The sequence below is a fragment of the Camarhynchus parvulus genome, chromosome 1A (assembly GCF_901933205.1).
Source record: "Camarhynchus parvulus chromosome 1A, STF_HiC, whole genome shotgun sequence".
Lineage (NCBI taxonomy): Eukaryota > Metazoa > Chordata > Aves > Passeriformes > Thraupidae > Camarhynchus > Camarhynchus parvulus.
In genome coordinates this window covers 785,978-805,010 of record NC_044586.1, presented here as the reverse complement: position 1 = coordinate 805,010, position 19,033 = coordinate 785,978, and the positions used below count along the sequence as shown (strand labels likewise).

The 19,033-nt window shown below is 43.8% G+C and overlaps 1 protein-coding gene across 10 annotated transcripts in view; it reads left to right on the top strand.

Annotated features, from left to right (window-relative positions):
• Positions 1-19,033, top strand: part of SOX5 (SRY-box transcription factor 5) — a 604,730-nt gene that overhangs the window by 316,656 nt on the left and 269,041 nt on the right. For 4 of the 10 annotated variants that reach the window (XM_030959507.1, XM_030959517.1, XM_030959516.1 and 1 more), the window contains exon 1: positions 12,039-12,192. The exons of 3 other annotated variants lie outside the window; for them this stretch is intronic. In XM_030959507.1, coding sequence (XP_030815367.1) covers positions 12,155-12,192 — 38 coding nt within the window. In that variant the 5' untranslated portion in view covers positions 12,039-12,154. Of the gene's footprint in view, positions 1-11,145; positions 11,365-11,522; positions 11,591-12,038; positions 12,193-19,033 lie in introns of those variants that run through there. 3 more of the 10 variants (XM_030959512.1, XM_030959506.1, XM_030959513.1) reach the window with 3 other exon arrangements.

Below are 19,033 nucleotides of genomic sequence, written 5' to 3'. Positions count from 1 at the left end.
CTTGGGTTGTTGGGTTTTTGGGGTTTTTGGGGTTTATTTGGTGTTTGAAACGTATCTCAGTACCCAAAATGAACACTTTCTTTGGATACTTCCTTCAGTGACAAAGCAATGGTACTTGGGTGGTTAGACGTGAATAAAAGCCTGAGTGCACGGAGTGTGGTCACACTTGTCAGAAAATGACCACAAACGCTATGTAAAACACATCACAACATCACAGAATTGACTGTGAGCAAGTGTGAGAGAGCTTTTGGGAATGGAGGAGATCTGTCCAGTGTGGAGTGATGCTGAGAGCCTGCCCAGGGCTCCTGGTCTGTGCTGGAGCCACTCAGGGGATGCTCGCAGCCTGAAACTCCTCTGGACACACAGACTGCAAAGAATTAGCAACATGCTGTGGCTTCAGAGATAATCTACTGCATTGCTGTTTGTTCAGTGATAGCCATGGCATTTTTGGACAGCTCAGCAACACCTGGCTTCAGTGACTGGTGCTGAATATGTGACAATGCTGGGCAGTGCTCCTGGTGTGTGCAGAGGGGTTGTGCACTCAGGCTGATGAGGCAGAGGTGCACAGGGCTGGCTGTTCATGTGATGTGGGATGCACTTCAGTGTATGTCAGGTGTCTGCTGTCTTTGGGCTGCTCACAGAGGTGGGATTGAGCCTCCCTCCTGCTAGTCCTGCTAGTCCTGAACCTGAAAATCTGAGTAGTCTAACAAACTGCTCCGCAGAGGTTTGCTCACTGTTTGCTCCCCATGTAGTAAAACCCCTGTGTTATATTAACAACTATGAGCCTTCACTGTGGTACACAGATCTTGTGTGTAACAATCTTTAAAAACACAGTCCTAGGAATTTTTCATTGAGTATCCTGTGTTTTAGGGACAGGCTGCAGGTCCTGTATGGACATTGGAGACAGTGGCAGAGACTGTGAACGTTTACCAGAAATGAAACTGTGTTTTCAGGTAAAGTTTTAGTGCAAGGAGATATTTAGTAAGGTTTATAAGAAATATGTCTTTATTTCTATTTTAAAAACCCCCAACCTGTAAGGTTTTGATTAACAGTAAAATTCTTCCCTCCTGCTTTTATATACTTTCTCTCATGCTTATGAAAATACTCAAGCCATGCTCAGCAGCCACACAAAACTCTGCAGTCAGATTTGTAAATGCAAGTCATTGGATCATTTCTAAAAAAAAAAAAACCATTATTTTTCTTATATGGACTAGTCCATGGTTGGATTAGTCCAACCATGTACCATGTGAGACTTTTGGTAGTCTTCCATGGTACAAAATGCCCATCTTGTGCAACCTCTGGACCAATTCCTGGCTGCAGGAACCTGCAGCTCCCTCAGTTCTAGAGAGCTGATGCCATTTCACATCACCTTTCACATCAAAGACAGGCTCTGAATTTCTAGATATGCTTGTTATCAATGCATGGTTAAAGTTCATTAACCCCTGAAGGCTCCCCAGGTCTGGAGTATGGACTGGGCTCCAAGCTGCTGGAAAACCCGATTTGCACAGCTCAATATTAGAAGTGTGGCATTGGAATAGGTGTGGCTTAAAATGGGAGGACAACAGGGTGGTTGTTATTGTTATTATTATTAATAATAATAATGATAATAATAATTCTAGCTATAAATGTGGGAAAATCCCATCCAAAACAGGCATCATGTCTTGGATCTGCTGAAGCTACACAGAAGGAATTCAGGTGTTTTCTAAAAGGCTATCCACGTCACATTTGTAAACATTTTTTCCCTCTGTACTGCAACACAGAATAATAGTTCAGGTTTTCCTCCTTGCTGTTGTCACACAGAATAAAAGGTAAAAAGGGTAACAGGTTTGCTGAAAAACCAAATTAGTTCCTAGTCATATTCAATTGTATAAAGTTTAAGAGGGAAACCTAACCTGAAGCCATTCTTTTGCAATATTAAGGATTACAACTGTCAGAGAAAAAAGTGAAGGAAAAGCAGATGCTAAACTCATCAAATGAAGAGCAACAGAGCAGTGGGAAAAGTTGGACATATCAAAATGTGCACCTGGAAATTGATGATGAGCTGAAATAGGGCTGCTAAATTAATATCTATTCTTTCCTTTTAATATTGGCTTCTAACCTGTAAGGTTGGAGAAAGCCATTTTTCTGCTTCTCTTTAATTGAACACTAGAATTGATGCTGAGAATTAGTCTAATGACTTTTCTTTCCTTACTTGATAAATTGGTTGAAGTGGTAATAAAAAATAAAATTAGGAGACATATAGATGAGTGTTGTGATACAATAGCTATCCATCAGCACAGCTTTTGTAGAGAAAAAAATAGGTATAAAGATAATTGCTTGAGCTTGTCAACAAATAATAAAATACAATCATTAGATTTTTTTTTCCCTTTAATGGCAGTTTTTGAAAAAGACCTTAACAAGGTGCTTGAATAGATTGACTTCTATATGAGGAAAAAGCTACGAGACTTTTTAGAGAAAAGATAAATACTGAAAATAGAAGTTTATTAAATAAAAGAAAGGGAGATCAGTTCCTTTTTATTTTTTCAGTTATAAGAACGAGTCAGTCAATTGCAAACACACAAAATAGGAAACAGTCTTTTATGTAACTTGTAATTTACTTCTGGCTCAGAAGTAACATGTATTTGGATTTATATACTTTTATGAAGTAGTAAAGCAGTGAAAGCATTCAGCAGGGGGTGAGGGACAGGAATGAGTTTCCCCCCTCCTTACAGAACACTTGTCCAGCCTGGGTCCCCTTGTTTGAAACACCTGGGAGATAAAATAATGCACACCTGACCCTTGCTGTGATCAGGCTGCACTTCGTGTCTGAGGCAGAGTCCTCACTTCAGTTCAGTGGGCCTTTTTCAAACTAACATAAGAAAAAATTGCTTTTATTAAGTGATGCACTTTGTTTTTTCATGCAATGAAACACAAATCCTGGCAAAGTCATGTTTTTGTGGCCCTGTGTGTCATGGGCCACAAATCACCCAAAAAGCTGTGATCTTTTTAGGGATTATAGGCACAAGGCTCTGTGTGGCTGCTTCTGTGCCAAATGCCTGTCCTGGCTGCACACAGCAGCGTTTAACTTTAACTACAATATTGGGACCCCTCTGAAAGATGTATGGCAAGTTGTAAAATAAATGAAAAAGCCGAGGCCAGTTAAAAAACAAACAAACAAACAAAAACTGAAGAAGAAAGTAGCTGTCTCCTTCTCCTTTTGTTTTTCACCCAACTTGCACTTCTGGAAACACCTGCTGCCAATCTGTGGCTGGCTCAGACTTCCTTAAGAGAACAAGTTTCAGCTGTGCCATTGTCACTGGTGAAATCCTGCCCAGAGGCTGAACCACATTGCTCCCAAAAAGGGCAGCAGCCAGGGAAATGGGTGACAGGAACGATCCACTGGGGGCAAATGTTAAAAAGGGATGTACAAATGTGATTTAATTTCTTGAAAAAGCGTTAAGAGACTGTCTTATATCTGATGTGGTGACATTTCTGCATTTTGATGTTTTTCTCTGTATGGCTCAGACTGTTAGCGTTCAGAATTTGTCTAATTTATTTTATTTTATTTATTGGATGGGGCCAGGCACTTTGTAAATTATGGGCTGCATTCTCAGTGAATCAAAATATTTAGGTTGCTTGTGTGCTTCAGTCCTTGGCATCATGTCACTAATTACTTTAACATAGCTCTGAAATAATGACAAAAAGAAAATGCATCGAAAAGAAAGAGAAATGAAACTTTGTACAACAAAACAAAAGCCACATTAGAAATAGAAAATGTTCTTGAAAGCAAAAAGTGGGTGACCAAATGTGCAGTCTGGATTCAGTACAATGTTACATGGCAAGAGAAGAGACACTCAGCTCTGGACCTTCTCCAGGCAGAGGAAAATTTATGACGTAAATTTTCTTTGATAAATTTTCTTTGATAAACATTCCTGAGAAACTTCTTTGTATTTTTATCTTAATGAATGTCTGTTTACCTCAGCCCAGTGGTGTTTGGAGTTTTTTTTTTTCTTGTGTTTTTATATTCTTTTATATCTTCTTTCTGATTCTTTTATATTCTGAATATACCTCAATGGCAAGTGTTGAAGATCTGTCTTAGCAGCTAATTGGTACTAGAAAGCAGTCAGCCCTGGGCCTGGGCTGCATTAGGCCTTCTGAAGAGGGTCCCCAGATATTCTGATTTTCCCATATTTATGCTTCAGGGCTCTGTGGCAGTATTTTCTGGTTTTCCCTGCACAAGGCACAGAGGCATTCCCAGGGGCCTTTAGCATTCCACCCTGGCAATGTTTCTGTCCCAGGTAATGAGAGATGAGGAGCAAGAGTTAAGCCTCCATAGAAAGAGCAATAACAAGCCATTGCTCTGCTTTATACCATACTTAGGTATTTATTTCTCTGTAATAGGGGCTGAATTGAAGTCTGTGTGCTGAAAGTAGGAGTTGAGATTTTTGCTCTTACTCAGAAGTGGAAAATCACTTATGAAACTTCATCAGAGCCCCGTTAAAATAAATTAAGGGCTACATATGCTTTTGTAACTTTAAAAACGAGCTGTAGCTCTACATACTCACTGGTTGCTGATCACTGCTCAAGGTGTAAGATGGCAACGTGTTTCATATCTCCTTCCCTTGCATTTAATGGCATTAGAATCACTGCTTAATTTAGAGTTTGATCTTCACAGGGACTCGTATATCAAGTTAAATATCAATTGACTGCATTTAATAAACACTGATTTGTATTTATCTTATCAGGGACTGTGTACATAATGTAGGGATCTCATGCATGGCATACTAGAAAGGAATATACTTCCAAATTTGTTCTGAATTTGACATTTCAGTATTTCTATTTATGAAACATTTTCTAGACAGCAGTTACACGAGTCCTTATGATTATACAGACTAAAAGAGAATGGAATGATAAAGAGTTTACAGAAGGTAGGAATGGTACCTCTTTTTGTGTTCTCTGTCTAATTGCAATTGCATTCAAAACTGTAAACTGGTTCAGATGGAGGCTATTTCTTAGAAAAGGCCTAATTCTTCACTGGTCCCCCAGTAAAAAGTGAATACTTGATGGTCATATTATTTGAAAGAACTTTATATTGCCACTTTTTGTAATCCAGTGAAGGGAAGGCAACCATGAATTAAACCCAGCTTGAGTCATGCACACCTGCAAAGAGTTCAATCTGGTTAGCTCAGGGTAGCTGCAGCTCTGTGCTAAAAGTGTCACAAGTGACTGCAGGGGCACTCCAGGGAAACCACTTCTAGTAAGGGAAGCAGACAGGCAGTGTGTGTGTGTGGGTGTGGAGAATCTGGATGGCAAACACCAGAGCAAACCTCATGACCACAAGGGGAAGGCTGGAATGCCTTCACAAAACACATTTCTGGGTGATGTGGACTGTTCCAAAAGCAGCCTTGCACTTCTGGTTGCATTTTGCTTGATGATCCATGGAAGCAAAGCTGTTTGCTTCAAACCCAGAGCCCTTGGTGTACAAGTTAGAGCAGAGCAGAGTGGGATTAGAAATACAGAGACAAAATGTGATGTACTAACCTGCTTCAGTGCATCAGTCAAAAAAAGGGACAGAATTGTTGTTGGGAGTGATGAGGATGTGGTGGGGTAAGCACTGTGAGAGCCATGAGGAAAGGCCCAGTGGGTCGAGCAGGGAGATCTCAGTTTCAGTGCACTGGAAATCAGCTCCACAATTATTATCCACCATTGCAAACGGAATCAGCTCCACAATTATTATCTACCACTGCAAATAGACCAAAGTTGGTTCAGGATACTTAGGCTCATTATCCACCATTGCAAACAGACCAGAGCTGTGGGTTTAGGAGGCTCAGGCTCAGAAGCTGACGTTGCCTGTTAAGTGTTGATGCCTCCCAGCCCCTGCTGTGCTCAAGCACCAGGAGAAGGGCTCATTCCCCTGGCTGGCAGTCTCTGTGTGCACGCTGGGTGTGGTGGCACCACCACCCTCACAGCAGGCTGTGGATGCCACTGAGGGAGAAGGTCCCTGCTGGCACTGGCACTGAGGGCTGCACAGTGAACAGCCCTGTCCCTCACAGGGACCATCCCTGTGAGCAGGAAGGAGGAGGTGGAGCAGGGACACCAGCCCCAGGTGAGCATGGGATGTTCCATGCCAGATAACTGCACTGGAAAAAGCACATTAAAAAAAACCTCAGAGCAATGGGTGCCTATTTTAGTAGCATTGCATGTTCAGAACCTTAATGAGGAACTGTAAATTTGAAATCCAGTTATTTTCTTAAATAATTCCTATCACAGTTCCTATCCATGGCTATGCTCCCTATTTTTGTGACTAATTTTTTTTTATGGTCCTGATTTTGTTTAATTTTTTTTCAAACTGATTCTGTGCAGACCAAGGATACAAAGACAAACAGTAAAGAGCTCTTGTACAGAGAAATAATAAAACAATAATAACCCAGAAAATAGAGGGAGTTGGGACAGTGAGAGACCCACACACAACACAAAACCAGGATTATGCCACCTCACTAATATTTTTTGGTTTTACAATTAAAAGTTACTTATTGCTAAAATAGACATGTAATTTAATTTTCAATGTGTTTACGTGAACTATTTTAATTTCTGAAAATCCCTACTTATATTAGAGTTTGAAAATATATTAATGTTGAGATTCCTTTAGCCTGGCTGATTCTGTGTGGACAGGATAAAAGAGTGAGTTTCAGCCTCCTTTCAAAAATAAATAGGGACTTTATTGTAATATTCAGGGAAGTTTGAATTTAGATGAAGGTTCAGAATTCTTTTTAAGGGTAGCATCAGTCCTTTTTTACAGGGAGGGTTGCAGATGGTAGGGCCTTGCTAAAAGTGCAAGTGAATAACTGATAAATGAGGGCTTCCCACTTACAAATGAGATGGCTTTACTTTTCCTTGAAGAAATGCAGTAAATTGAAAAACTCTAAATAGCACAGAAATTTCAGTCCTCCAGACCGCCTTCTCCTTCTCAGATTTTGCTATACTATATTCAGCATTCAGTTTTGCCAACATGAACATGCCTGATGTGGCATTTACATTCTTTAAAAAAGGCATAGATTAGTTTTATTTCTAAGAGTTAACTTCTCCTCTTGACACATGTACTTAATTCCCATTAATGGAAATGGCAGCTAGGCATGCACACTGGAAGGAAAAATCTGTTCCTAAGCATATGATCCAAACTGCATTGTAGCTAAACATTTCCATGCTCTGAAGTAAGCACTCATTATTTGCAAGATATTTTTCATAATAAATGCATCAAGCCTGCTCCATTCTCCCTCCACTCTCCCATAGTGTGTTGCAAACACCCTTTCTTAGGAGTCTTATGGATTCATTCTTAGTGCTGCAGTTGTTTGGAGTGTGTGCCTAAAAAAGAAAATCCATTTAGGATCTTCAGAGTTTTGCATATTTTCTGTGAGAATTTTCCAGTAAATCGTTCTGTGGAACATCTTACATTGCCTTGGACTGCACAGGTCTCTGTTATTAAAACCTACAGTGGAAATAACAAAACCCAAAAAGCTCTTTTTCCCCCCCTACCCCAGATCTTCCTTTGCTTACAGTATTGCAGTATCTGCTAAAGGCACTAGACTGAAGTGATATCATTTAAGGATTTAAAAAAATAATGTTTCATTTAAGGTTTTCCTTCTTCCAGTATGCTTGTGTAAAGACTTGAGGATTCTGCCTGTGTAATATTCCAGAGTTACAGGATTTCTAACTTGAGCTGGGTGGATAATTGATTTTTTGGTTCACTTCTTGAATTGGAGAACCACAATAGCAAAAAACAAAAAATATATATCAGTTAAGCACAAAAATTCTTATAGGAATTTATCATTTCAGTTGTGTCCCCTCATCCAAATGAAAACCAGAGCTTTTTTTTTTAAGCTCAACCCAAATTGTCCTCTTTTACTGGGCCTTTTTTATTTGGGCACCCCTTAAAGGAAGCAAAGCAAGAGAAATGAAGATTCACTGAATTGTTAGGGGAGTAGTAAGAGGGTTTTCATTCTTCTCATCAGGTAAAGGCATTTGAACTTGTGTCTGAATTCTCAGTTTGAGAAGAAAGAACCATGAGCATTAAATGTGGATGCTGGAGGTTGCAAGTGGGTTTTGTAACTACCACCTACTCAGTAAAAAGGGCCACCACAGCTTCCTATTCGTAGTCAAAAGTTTCAGAACAAGATGAAATTTCTTATGTTAAAAACTGGACAGTTGCACGTTATGTGCACATTTTTTTCTTTCTTGGTGGTTATTTATCCGAATTTCTCAGTTTTTCCACTCTCTGATGTGCTAGCAGACTTTGAGACATGTCCTGGCAATTTCTAAAAAGCAAGTTAAAAGTCAATATGAAATTATTTTCAGAAGGGTTTCAAGATTCCCTCAAACCACTTAACTTTTCTCCATCTTGCAATTGCAGTTGAGCTTCTTATGAGAAAGTAATTTCATCAGAAAGTCTATACTTAACTGTCTATATTGCAGTAATACATATCTTATCCAAATAATCCAGTATAGGACAAGGATACCATAATACAGAATTACTGCAACAGTAAGTTGTATTTTTCTCCTCTCTGGACGCCACTCTGTTTCCCCCCCGTTATCTGGGAGTGGGAGCTCAGTAGCTGCAGAAAACATAAAAGGAAGCTAATGGGGAAGAAGGTACCTGAGCACAAAATTTATTGGGCTAGGAGTAATTGTAAACTAGGTTAAGTAAAAGAAGAGTTCGTGTCAGAACCATTCAGGGGAGAGATCTCAATTTCCTTTCTTACTTCCATTTCCTGTCCCTTTCTCAGCTCTCCCTTTTGCTCAGTTATCTTAGTTTTCTCTCCCACGCTTTTATTTTTCTTTTTTTCTTCCTTTTAATATGGCTCTTTCTGCTTCTTCCTCATCTAGCCCATGTCTTCTTCTATAACTCCTGATGCTGATGGTGGCTGCTTTGGTTTATAGTGATCTTAGCTGAGAGCCAGCAAACCAGGAGCCCCAGTGTGCTGGGAATAATACCAGCTTGGGGGGTGTGTGATCATTGTCCTGCAGAAGCTCAGGTGGGAAATGATATGGGAAAGGGGTAAATACACAACAGACAAGGGAAGGACATGGTGGGAGAAGGGCAGTTGTGGAGAGGAGCTGAGCTGGTAAAAGGGTGTGAGGTTAGAGCTGAATGGAGCAAATATGGTTCTACCCAAATGCTCGAGATTTATCCTTCTTTTAATAAAAGGTGGTCCTCATTTTCTTCCAGATGTGGCTTCTGTGTAGCTTCACTCTGTGAACTCCTCGCAGGGCCAGGTGTGAGGGGAGGCAATAGAAACAGGGGAGGCGAAGCAAGGGCTGGGATAGAAGGAGCAGCATTTATGGATGGGCAGTGGTGCATCAAGGGGAAAATGAAACACCAAGAAGAGGGGCCCTACAGAACGGGAATACAGAAACGAAGCATGTTGTAAACAAAACAGTAAAAGTAAAAAAATCTGTGGGGGGAAAAAAGCTCAAATACACATATTTATTAAAAATATATATATGTATGTTTCAGCAGCATAAGGGTTGACTGTGAGGCATGTGGGGTCTTTGTTTTTCATCCTTTTGCTGGAGTTGGCTAACTGTGTCAACTTGGGCAAGCTACTAAGCCTGCCTGCATCTCAGTTTCCTTATTTGAGGCCAAATTCTCTTACTAAGTAGCCTCCTACTCCACACAGAGATTTGCTGATTTGAATGGAGCCCCTGCAGAGTGAGATACTTTTCAATACAAATAAAGTTTTGGAATCGGCCCTAATTATATTTATTACCTGCAGAGGAGTAATGTGATACTTAACGTGGTTTGAGACCCTCAGATGAAAGAGAAAGTATTTGGAATTGTTCTTTTTAATCATCTGCTGCCTTGGCTGTCCTAAAAGGGATAGCCACTAAAATCAAATGAAAAACCCGTGTAGACATTAACAGGTTTGTCAGGCTCCCATGAATGGGCCTCTGTGGCAAATATTGTTTGCTGGGGGCTGCCGAAGGGAGCAGCTTTGCCCTGCCCCGCGCTGAGGAGCCAGGAGGTCTCGGTGATGCCAGGAGCTGCCGGGGAAGGCGGGCTGGAGGTGCCTCTGCTCAGCATCTCCTTTGTGCCCGGGCAAAGTTGTGTGCCGGGGCCGGGCCCGGGCGCTGCCGCTGCTGCTGAGCACGACTTGGGAGTGGGATTGCTCCTGGTGATGAAAGGAGCAGCCCCGGCTCCCAGCTGGCAATGCCTTTATACCAGCGCTGGGCTGGCCGGCCTCCGCATGAGCCTGCTGCTTTCTAACGTGTGCACCGCGAGCGAAAAGCAGCAAATTAAACAGTGGAGCTGTTGGATATTAAAAATAATAAGCTTTTTCTATTTTGGCATTTTTCTTAAGCCAGCGGGCATGAAAACGTCGAAAGTTTTATGGATGCTCCGTGCAAATATGTGTGTATATTTCAAAAAGTAAACTTGCAATCTCCGTGCCACTGGGAGGCAGGGATGAGAGGGGTGGCAATGGACCTAATCAAACTGCTGTGGGGTCACAGCCACGTGGGTTCTAAAGGCCCTTAATGTTGTCCAGCTGCAGATGAAAGCGGGGGGGGAGAGAGAGAAAAGAATGAGGGCAGGGGAACTGGAAAGAATGGGGTATAGATACGTGCTCCTGCGTGGGTGTGCGCGCACGTGTGTGCGAAAGAACAGGGCGCCCAATTTTTATTTTTTTTTTTTTTTTCCTTTCCCCTGCCGGCCCTTGCGGGGAGTGGAGTGGCGGGCCGGGGCCGGGCCGGGCCGGCTGTTGCGGCATTGTGCGGGCACAGCAGCCCCGGCTGATGCCCCCGGCTCGCTCGGGAGTTTCCCCGTTCGCTGCCCCGGGAGCGCCGTGCCCGCCCAGCGCACGGGGATGCGCCGGTGTCCGGGGGGATGCCGGGGCCCGATCCCGATCCCTGCCTGCCTTCCCGGCCGGCGGGGCTGCCGGCGTGTCCGGGGCCCGATCCCGATCCCTGCCTTCCCAGCCCGGCAGATTTCCATCGGGGTAACTGGAGTGCGGCGGAGGCTGCGCTCCGCCAGGCAGCCCAGGGGCTCCGCGCCTCGTCCACCTTGTTAGCAGCGATTGTCTGGGCAGGGGAGTGGCAGGGAGCGCGACCCGGGGGCTTTACTGCTCGCCCGGAGAGTGGGGAGGAAAAAAGGGGGTGTGATTAAACGAGAAGAGCCGCAGCAGATGAACGGAAAGTTTATTTTTGTTGTTGTTTGAACATCCGTGTGTGTGCGTTCGTGTGCGCGCCCGCTGTTTTGGCATGTGGCTACCTTTTCCCTTGCACACAACAGGGCTGTTTGATGGAGTTTGGAGCTGAGGAAACTTTGGGTTTGTTGCCAGGACGGTTCGCAGCACTTTGTGGAAAGCAAGAGCTAACAGTGAGACCGACAGAGTGAGTGACAAGTTGTTTACAGGTTTCCTTGAAGGGGCCTCTGCTATATTTCAATCTGTCAAAGTTGCTTTTCTTCCCTCAGAACAATGCCTGATTGTTGTGCGGGTGATTTTTTTTTTTTTCTTTCCCCTACCCAAAGAGAGAGAGAAAGAGGGAGAGAGAAAGCCAGAGACCGGGAAGGGTGGGGGGAAAGGAATGAAAATTCTTCGGAGCACAAATGCCTTTGGTAACATTTTTATGTGTTTAATCTCTTCTCTCGGAGTTGAAATAGGGGAGTTGATAACTGTTTCCATTTAATCAGTCCGCTCTTGTTTTATCTTCTTTCTCCACTGATCTTCCTCAGCGCAGGGGATTTGCTCCTGGTTCGCCGGTTTAGGTGGATTGTCGGACTGCTTTTTGTTTTTTTTTTTTTTCCCCTCCTCCCCCCGCCGCCCCCCCACCCCCCTTTATCCCCTCCACCCCTCCGCGTTTTTTTAGGACATTGGAGGAGTTGACTTTTCCCGTTTGGCGGCGGCGGGCTTGCGGCACTGCCGGGGAAGGACAGGCCCCCGGAGGTCGCGGCGGGGGGAGCGGCGCGGAGCGCTGCGAGCGCGCTGCCCCTTTAAGAGACTGGTCAAGGAGCCCTCGCTCAGAGCGAGCGAGCCGGGAGGGAGGGAGGGAGAGGGAGGGAGGGAGAGAGCGAGCGAGAGAGAAAATCAATCGGTTTAGAAGGTTTGGACTCACTTGACAGGTTCAGTTGGAGGCGACCATAGGTGGCTGCTGTGACAAAGGGAAATTGTGCTTTTCCAGCATGCTAACTGACCCTGATTTACCTCAGGAGTTTGAAAGGTGAGTCGAGTTGTTGGGGCGGGGGTGTGTGTATGCGTGTGGGGGTGTCTCTTCCCCTTTTTTTATTTTTTTCCCCTCCCGTTCTGTTTCGTGCTTTGTTTGTTATTGCTCTATTATTTCTATTATTATTTTTTTAATTCATCCGAGCTCGCCTGCCGGCGCGCGTGTGCGCGGATGGGCAGCGGGCACACGGACACGCGGGGCCGGGCGCGCAACTCGGGCAGGAGGCCGGGCAGGAGGGAGAGGACTGTGCTCCCTCCTCCGCGTCCCCCGGCGCTGCCCCGGTGCCGTGTCAGCGCCCGGGGTGGCGGCCGCCGCCGAGCCCCCGGCCCCGGGCGGCGCTCAGCTTTGTTCGGGGCCGCGGAGCTGCCGTGCCCTGCTGCCGCTCGCCCTCCGCTCTTCCAGCCGAGCGGAGCCCGGCGCAGCGCTCCGAGGATGCCCGGCGGCGGCCAGGCTCCCGGGCATCCTCCAACTTCCAGCCCCAGGCTCCCGTCAAACTTGGGAAGGCGCTGTGCCGAGCACATGACCTTTTGTTGATCTAGCAGGAGCTAGTATTTTTAGGCGAGTTAACATCCCAGGCCCTCCGTCAGGAGAACATCTTTCTGCCTGAGGAGAGACAGGGGGGAAGGAAAACACAAACCGAGGGGAAAAAGTGAAACTCTTGCCTCCAAGTTTTGGCCGTCGCTTCTCTCGCGGAGTGTCAGGAGCCGGGTCTGGGGATGACGAGCGGGCTGCGGGTGTGACGTAGATGTGCCCGACTCCCCCTGCCCGAAACAGGAGCCTTCCCTGCTTGGAATCGAGTTTTTGCTGTCACTGGTGGTGGCTTGTGACCTCCGAGAGTTCGGTCCTTGTTTCATACGGTCTGCTTCTCCCGAGATGTTTGGAAGCGTTTCCTCAGGCTCTCGTACGTCCGCGCGTTGATGGTCCCGCATCCCTCCCCTCCGGCTTCTTCTCGAGAGGTTATTAATAGCCCCTTGTGCGGCTGCAGTAAACAACCCAAACTTTCATTTCCAAGCAGTAAATGAAAGAATGCCAGGATGCGCGTTACTGAGGTTTTTCTCATCTTCGTGAAAGCTACCTCCTGTATAAACATTTGGTTGTATCTGACTATGCAATACAAGCTAGGTGCTAGACCAGCTGGTTAAAAATATGCTAAGTCAAGCTGTTCATCGTTCAAACCTACTGAATTTGATAGTAAAGGCATAGAAAAGAAGGCAAGATAAAAACATTTTAAGTGGGCTGAGGAACATGCATGCAAAGGAAGGACAGGAAAGAACACTTGAATTAAAAGATCGGAGAAAATTTGGAAATTTGGAAATGCGGAAAAGAACTGTTTTAACACTTTCAATCCTTGTTCTGAAACTAGACCGCTTCCTTACTAGAAAGTGAAATTGGCTGGGTTGCTCTACTCCAAGGTTGTCTTTAATGCAATTAATTTTCCAGACTTGGAATAGTTGGCATTTTCCTTCGATTTGTTAGCATTACAATAATAGGACAAAATTGGTTTTGTTCACGTGTGCTGCATTAACTTAGTTCAACTACCTGAGGAAACTGTTACTGTTTCTGATGTCAAATTTCATCTGGCATCAAGCTCATGTATTCGTCTTTTTCATGCAATCGATAGATTCACGTATTTCATGTGCCTCACTAAGTTTACACGTAGAAATTTATAAGCGAGCGATTTTGATTATTCTTTGAACTTCGTGATGCACACAATGCTTGTAAACTCTCTCAAGCAGAAAGAAGTCCTTTCATTTTCCTGCTGGGGGACTTTTTTTTTTAGTTGAGGTCTCTCTGCGTTATAAATATAGATATTTATATAAATTTTATATATAAACAAGTCATCTGGGGCAACCATCATCCTTAGAATGAGCTTCTCTACTCCCTTCTTTTTTTTTTCTTTTTTTCTTTTTGCCCCAGGCATACGTTTCATTTTCAGAGATCCCAGCTTTGCTCTTGTAAACATTCTAGTTAAATAATCAATACGCTGCTCTCCTTTTGCCATGCAGATAATAGCAAGCAGCAGAAATGGGAAGCAATAAAAATGAACCTCAGGACGTGCAATCTTTTTGAAATTATTGTTTTTTTTAAACAATTTTCCCTCTGCAGTTGAAATTGGGGGATAGAGACCGGTGTTTTTGTTAATCATTACCGTTTGTTTACATTGTGTGTGTTTGACTACAGTCACACACACACACACACACAGACCCAGGCACTGTCCATGTCATACGAGTGTGTTTGTCAGGGAACGGCCACGAGGACACGCTTCCTCCTGCACAGGGATCTCAGACCCACCAACGCCTGCAGAGTTCTGTGTGTGTGCGCAGATCATGGCTTTCTAGATGTTTGTGGCAGGTTCTTCCCTTGGATTCTCAGTCAGCACAGTTCTTGGAGCACATTTCTGCAGTCTCTTGGCGTCCAGCTTGTCGTAGCAGCGTGTCCCACTTCAGTTCTGTTACTATGACCCGTCTCCCACTGCTCGGTTTTAGACTCGAGCAGCAACTGACAAGGAGGGAAAGGTTTGTCAGGCAGAGTTGTTTGCAGCTCGGATCTCCGAGCACCCGTGTGTCTCTCAGGAGGTCGCTCCTCGTTCCCTGTTGTCTTTCCCGTGAGCTTTCTGTGTGCCTCAGTGAACTGCAAACACTTGAGAAACTTTCAGTCACCCCAGCTGAGGAGAGCTGAATTAAGGGGGCTTCTCTGCTGTGTCTGTGGCCATCAGCAGGGGGAATTTACGGCACGCACTTGGAATGAAAATGATCCTCGGTATCAGACAAATAAACACTCATTAATTCATTCAGCACCACTGGTAAATTGCAGTAGGTTTTGTGAATTAACATGTATAATTAATTACCGTGTCAAAATTGTGAGGATTTTCGTCCTTCCCTGAGAAGTTCCTTGCACGTCTTTATTTCTGTTTGTGGTTGTTCAGCTGCCTGATTGAGAGGAGCATCAGAAAGCGTACGGTGAGGGGGATGATGTTTGCAGCAACATTGTGGGGAGATATTATAGCTGGGATGCACTCCGTGTGTTTCACAGGGAAGGGGGAACTTCTGGGATGTGCTGTGTGAGCGCCTGTGGCACCCTGCATTGGCTCTAAAGGTCTTGAAAAGAATAAGTCTTTTGTTGTTTGATTTTTCTCTCTCTTTTTTTTTTCTTTTTTTTCCTTTTTTTTTAAGTTGGGTCATTATACTTAAATATAACAAGTCTGGCCACAATAGAAAGAAAGTTTACTTCACTGAGGACAAGGTAGAGACAATGCAGCCGGAACCATCGCAGACAGCTGGGAAATTTACAGAATGATGAAAACTCAGAAATGCCCAACGTAAAGTTGTAATGTCTTAATAAAATCTGATTAATGAAAAATAGATAAAGTGACTGCTTAACAATATCCCTAGTGTACGGAATGTTCTTAAACCCAAATTAATGACTGCATATTTACATTTCTCTGTAGGCTGGGAGAGAGGCTATGCTAGGCACCCAGACAGAGTGACATCCTTTCTCTTCTTCATTATTTCCTTCACTTTTTTCCCTCTTTATTCTCAGCGTGCCAGTGGAAGGTGAAGTGGCATGCAGTGCTTGCGGAAGAAGGACGGGTGGGTTGGAGCCTCAGCAGGGGGAAAAGGCAGAGCTGGAAAAGACAAAAGGCGTGGATGGGAGCAGTGGGGATGGGGACAGTGGAACAAGTTCAACGTTGGCAGTCGCCGGTGGCGTGCTCTCGGAGCGTTCCCCGTTCCACTGAATAGCTTGGAGAAGGGAAAGGCTCAGGGATGTAAAGCAAGCCTCTGCTGGGAGGAAAAAAATATACTTAGCTGCTTTACTGCTGCACTGCACGAGTCATTTCAGACTCCCACTGAATTTATTTTGGGGTTGTACCAACACTGTCAAATGGAGAAGTCATTTTCTTAAAAGGAAACTTTGCGTATTCCTAAGTGCTTTTCTTAGCTAAAGTTACCCTAAAAGCTTTATTCTGCTGCATTTGCTGAGAATTTTGGAGAAAGAATAACACCTTTCCGTTACTCGGCTTGCTCAGAACGCTGTCCCGCTCTCCCAAAATCTACCTGTAGAAGTAGATTCTTTCATTTCAAAGATTACTATCGAGCTGAATGTCTTTTAACCTCATTGAGACATTTTGGGAAAAGGACTTGATTGCTTAAGTTCATGGTTCTAGGGATGTGGGATTTGAAGAATAGATAGAGTGCCAATGTAAAGTTGCAGATACTGGTTTTTCGCAGTGACAAAAATGAACAGTTTTATTTCCCTGAGATAATTCTGAAGGAATTAATGCGTTTGCAGACTATTCATTAACGTCCTGCATGCACTAATTTAATTTGTTGTGCTTATGCTTGGCTAGGAAGAAGTTGACTGTTACAGATTACAGATTTTAATGAACATCTCAATAATTTACCAGTTGCTGAAATTGTGAACTAATCTTGGAAGGCAAAAGCCCAAATGAGAGAGCTGATGAGTGACACACCAGCCTGCACAATTCGACTGTTGTATTCATTGCATTTGAATCAAATTGGGAGTTTGGCATTACTAATTCTGGGTGGCTGGCTCATCATATGCATTCAAGGAGTTAATTAAAACACACACAAACACATACACAGTCTCCCACCAAGCATCTTGCGGTGTTTATGTGCGTAGTGTGTTTGATTGGTACCTTTACATGGGCGAGGAATTGTTTTTCCTTCTCTTTCTGTCCAGAGATCTTAAATATATAACTAGTTTACAAAATATTTACTGCCTCTCGGGGAGCTTTAACAAGCATTTATGGCTTTATCATTTAGGAGGCGCAGAGTATCTGGTTGAGTTACTTAAATGTGACGCTGCCTGGTAGGATAGGAATATGTGTCTGTGCAGTGTGATATATCTGTAGGTGTATAAAATACACTTCAAACAGTATTTATACGGGAAAAAGAGTGTCTCCTCCCAAGGTACAGTTACAGTTTCTTTGCATGCTGTTCATACTGGACTTGAAATATAGGGTAACTTTATGTTTGTGTGAGATACCTGTGCCTTCACAACTGTTGCAGAAGTCAGTCTGACATCCTCTTGACTTTCTGTTTTATTTTATTTCGTTAATTTCTTGCTCGGGCCTGGTTATAGCATAATTAACTCAGGAGTGGAAGGGGAAAAATGTTGTCGTGCTTTCCCAGACTGGAAATATTCAATGCCTGTGAATTCTGCTACTGTAGTCAAGAGAAAAGAAGTGCTCACAGCAGTTAATCAATAGCTGTAGTGCCTCTCCGATGATGGCAAGGAGTTTGTTGTTTAACAAGCAGCATCCTTAAAAGCAAAGAGTATTTCCCTCTTAGAGTTTCTATGGATTTTTATCAGTTATGGAAAACTTGTGAAGTCTCCTTTCTACAAAAGGTAAAATTATGTTGTACACAAGTATGTTAAAACCCACAAGGCTGCAAAGTGAGCAAATCTCGTCACATTACTGAATTACCCAAATCAGAACTTCTGGAACTTTGGGCTGTTTTTCTCTGGAGCTTTGGGTGGCTCTGGCCAGCGGGCGAGGGCCGGCAGTCGCGGGGATTCACCGGCGGCGTTTGTCCCGTTCCCACCTCCTCCCACGGCCCCGTTGTCAAAACACCAGCACCACCACCAAGTGCTCGCCCACGCCCCGAGCCGAGGGTGATGGTGTTGCCTCAGCTCTCCCACACCCTCTGCAGGGGCTGCCTTGCTCCAGTGGCCTTGGCCAGGCTGGTCCCAGGGGTGCCGTGGTGAGCCCAAGGCGCCGTAGCCTGCACTGGAGACGCCGCTCATCACCCCCACGCCCAGCCCTGGTCACCCCTTCCGTGCCAGCTGGGAAGGCAGGAGTCCCCAAAAGCTCTTCCTGAGCCCACGTGTCCTTGGGCCAGCGTGGAGTTCTGTGCTCGGTAGTTGTTGGGAGACAGCAAATTCAGACGAGGTTCTGGAAGAGTTTTGGCAAGCCAGCACTGTTCGCAGGGGCCATGGGACTTGAAAAGAATGTGAGAAGTGGATGGAAATTGTGAGGTGTACAGGAGTAATTCAGAGAAGCTGCCTGTTTTTTTTTAGTATAGGTGCGAAATTTAATTATTCAATTGTTTTAAACAGATTAAGGAAGAAACGTTGAATTCTGTTTGCTAGAATTATCAGATGTTGATATTAAGTTCAGGTGCTTCCCATGGTATTGGAGGAGCTGTTTGTTTTGAAAGAAATTGGCAAACATTTTCCAATGTCCTGGTTTTGATCTGGCTTGGCACTTCTCTTGAATTTGTCCTTTTGTCACCTCGTTTGAAGAAAAAAAAAATTGCCACATGATGATATTATTTTTGACTTGTGGGACTCAGAGGTAAAATGAAAATGAGGAAAAGCTTGTGGCTCGCTTTGGAAGTTTGAAATTATATTGACTTTGTTTCCCTTAAAAGTACTGTGGGATTAATCAGGTAGCATTTCTCAATTTTCAAACTGTATTTATATTTTGCTGTTTTTAAAATTTATGTTTAGTATTTTAAATTTCTGTTTAGTATTCCAGATTTCCTTTTCATAGTTCAGATTTTTAAAGACCAAATATTGAAATTCATTTTGGCATATGCTTTTTGAGATCTATAATAATTTTATTTTGTTATGCCATGCAGTTCTGGTTTTGTCTCTTCTCAAGTTCATATAGACTGTCTTCAGTTTTTTGGGCTGTGTTTTTTTTTCCTGGGATGTGGGTGTCTGACTGCTATTAGACCTAAACATACCACAAAATGTTGCCTTAGTGCTAATTTTCTTTGTGATTTTATTATAGTTTTATCATTACTCATTTGTTTCTGTCATAACATAATTTTGTTACATTTGGGGGCAAAAATATAAGCAGAGTGAATTG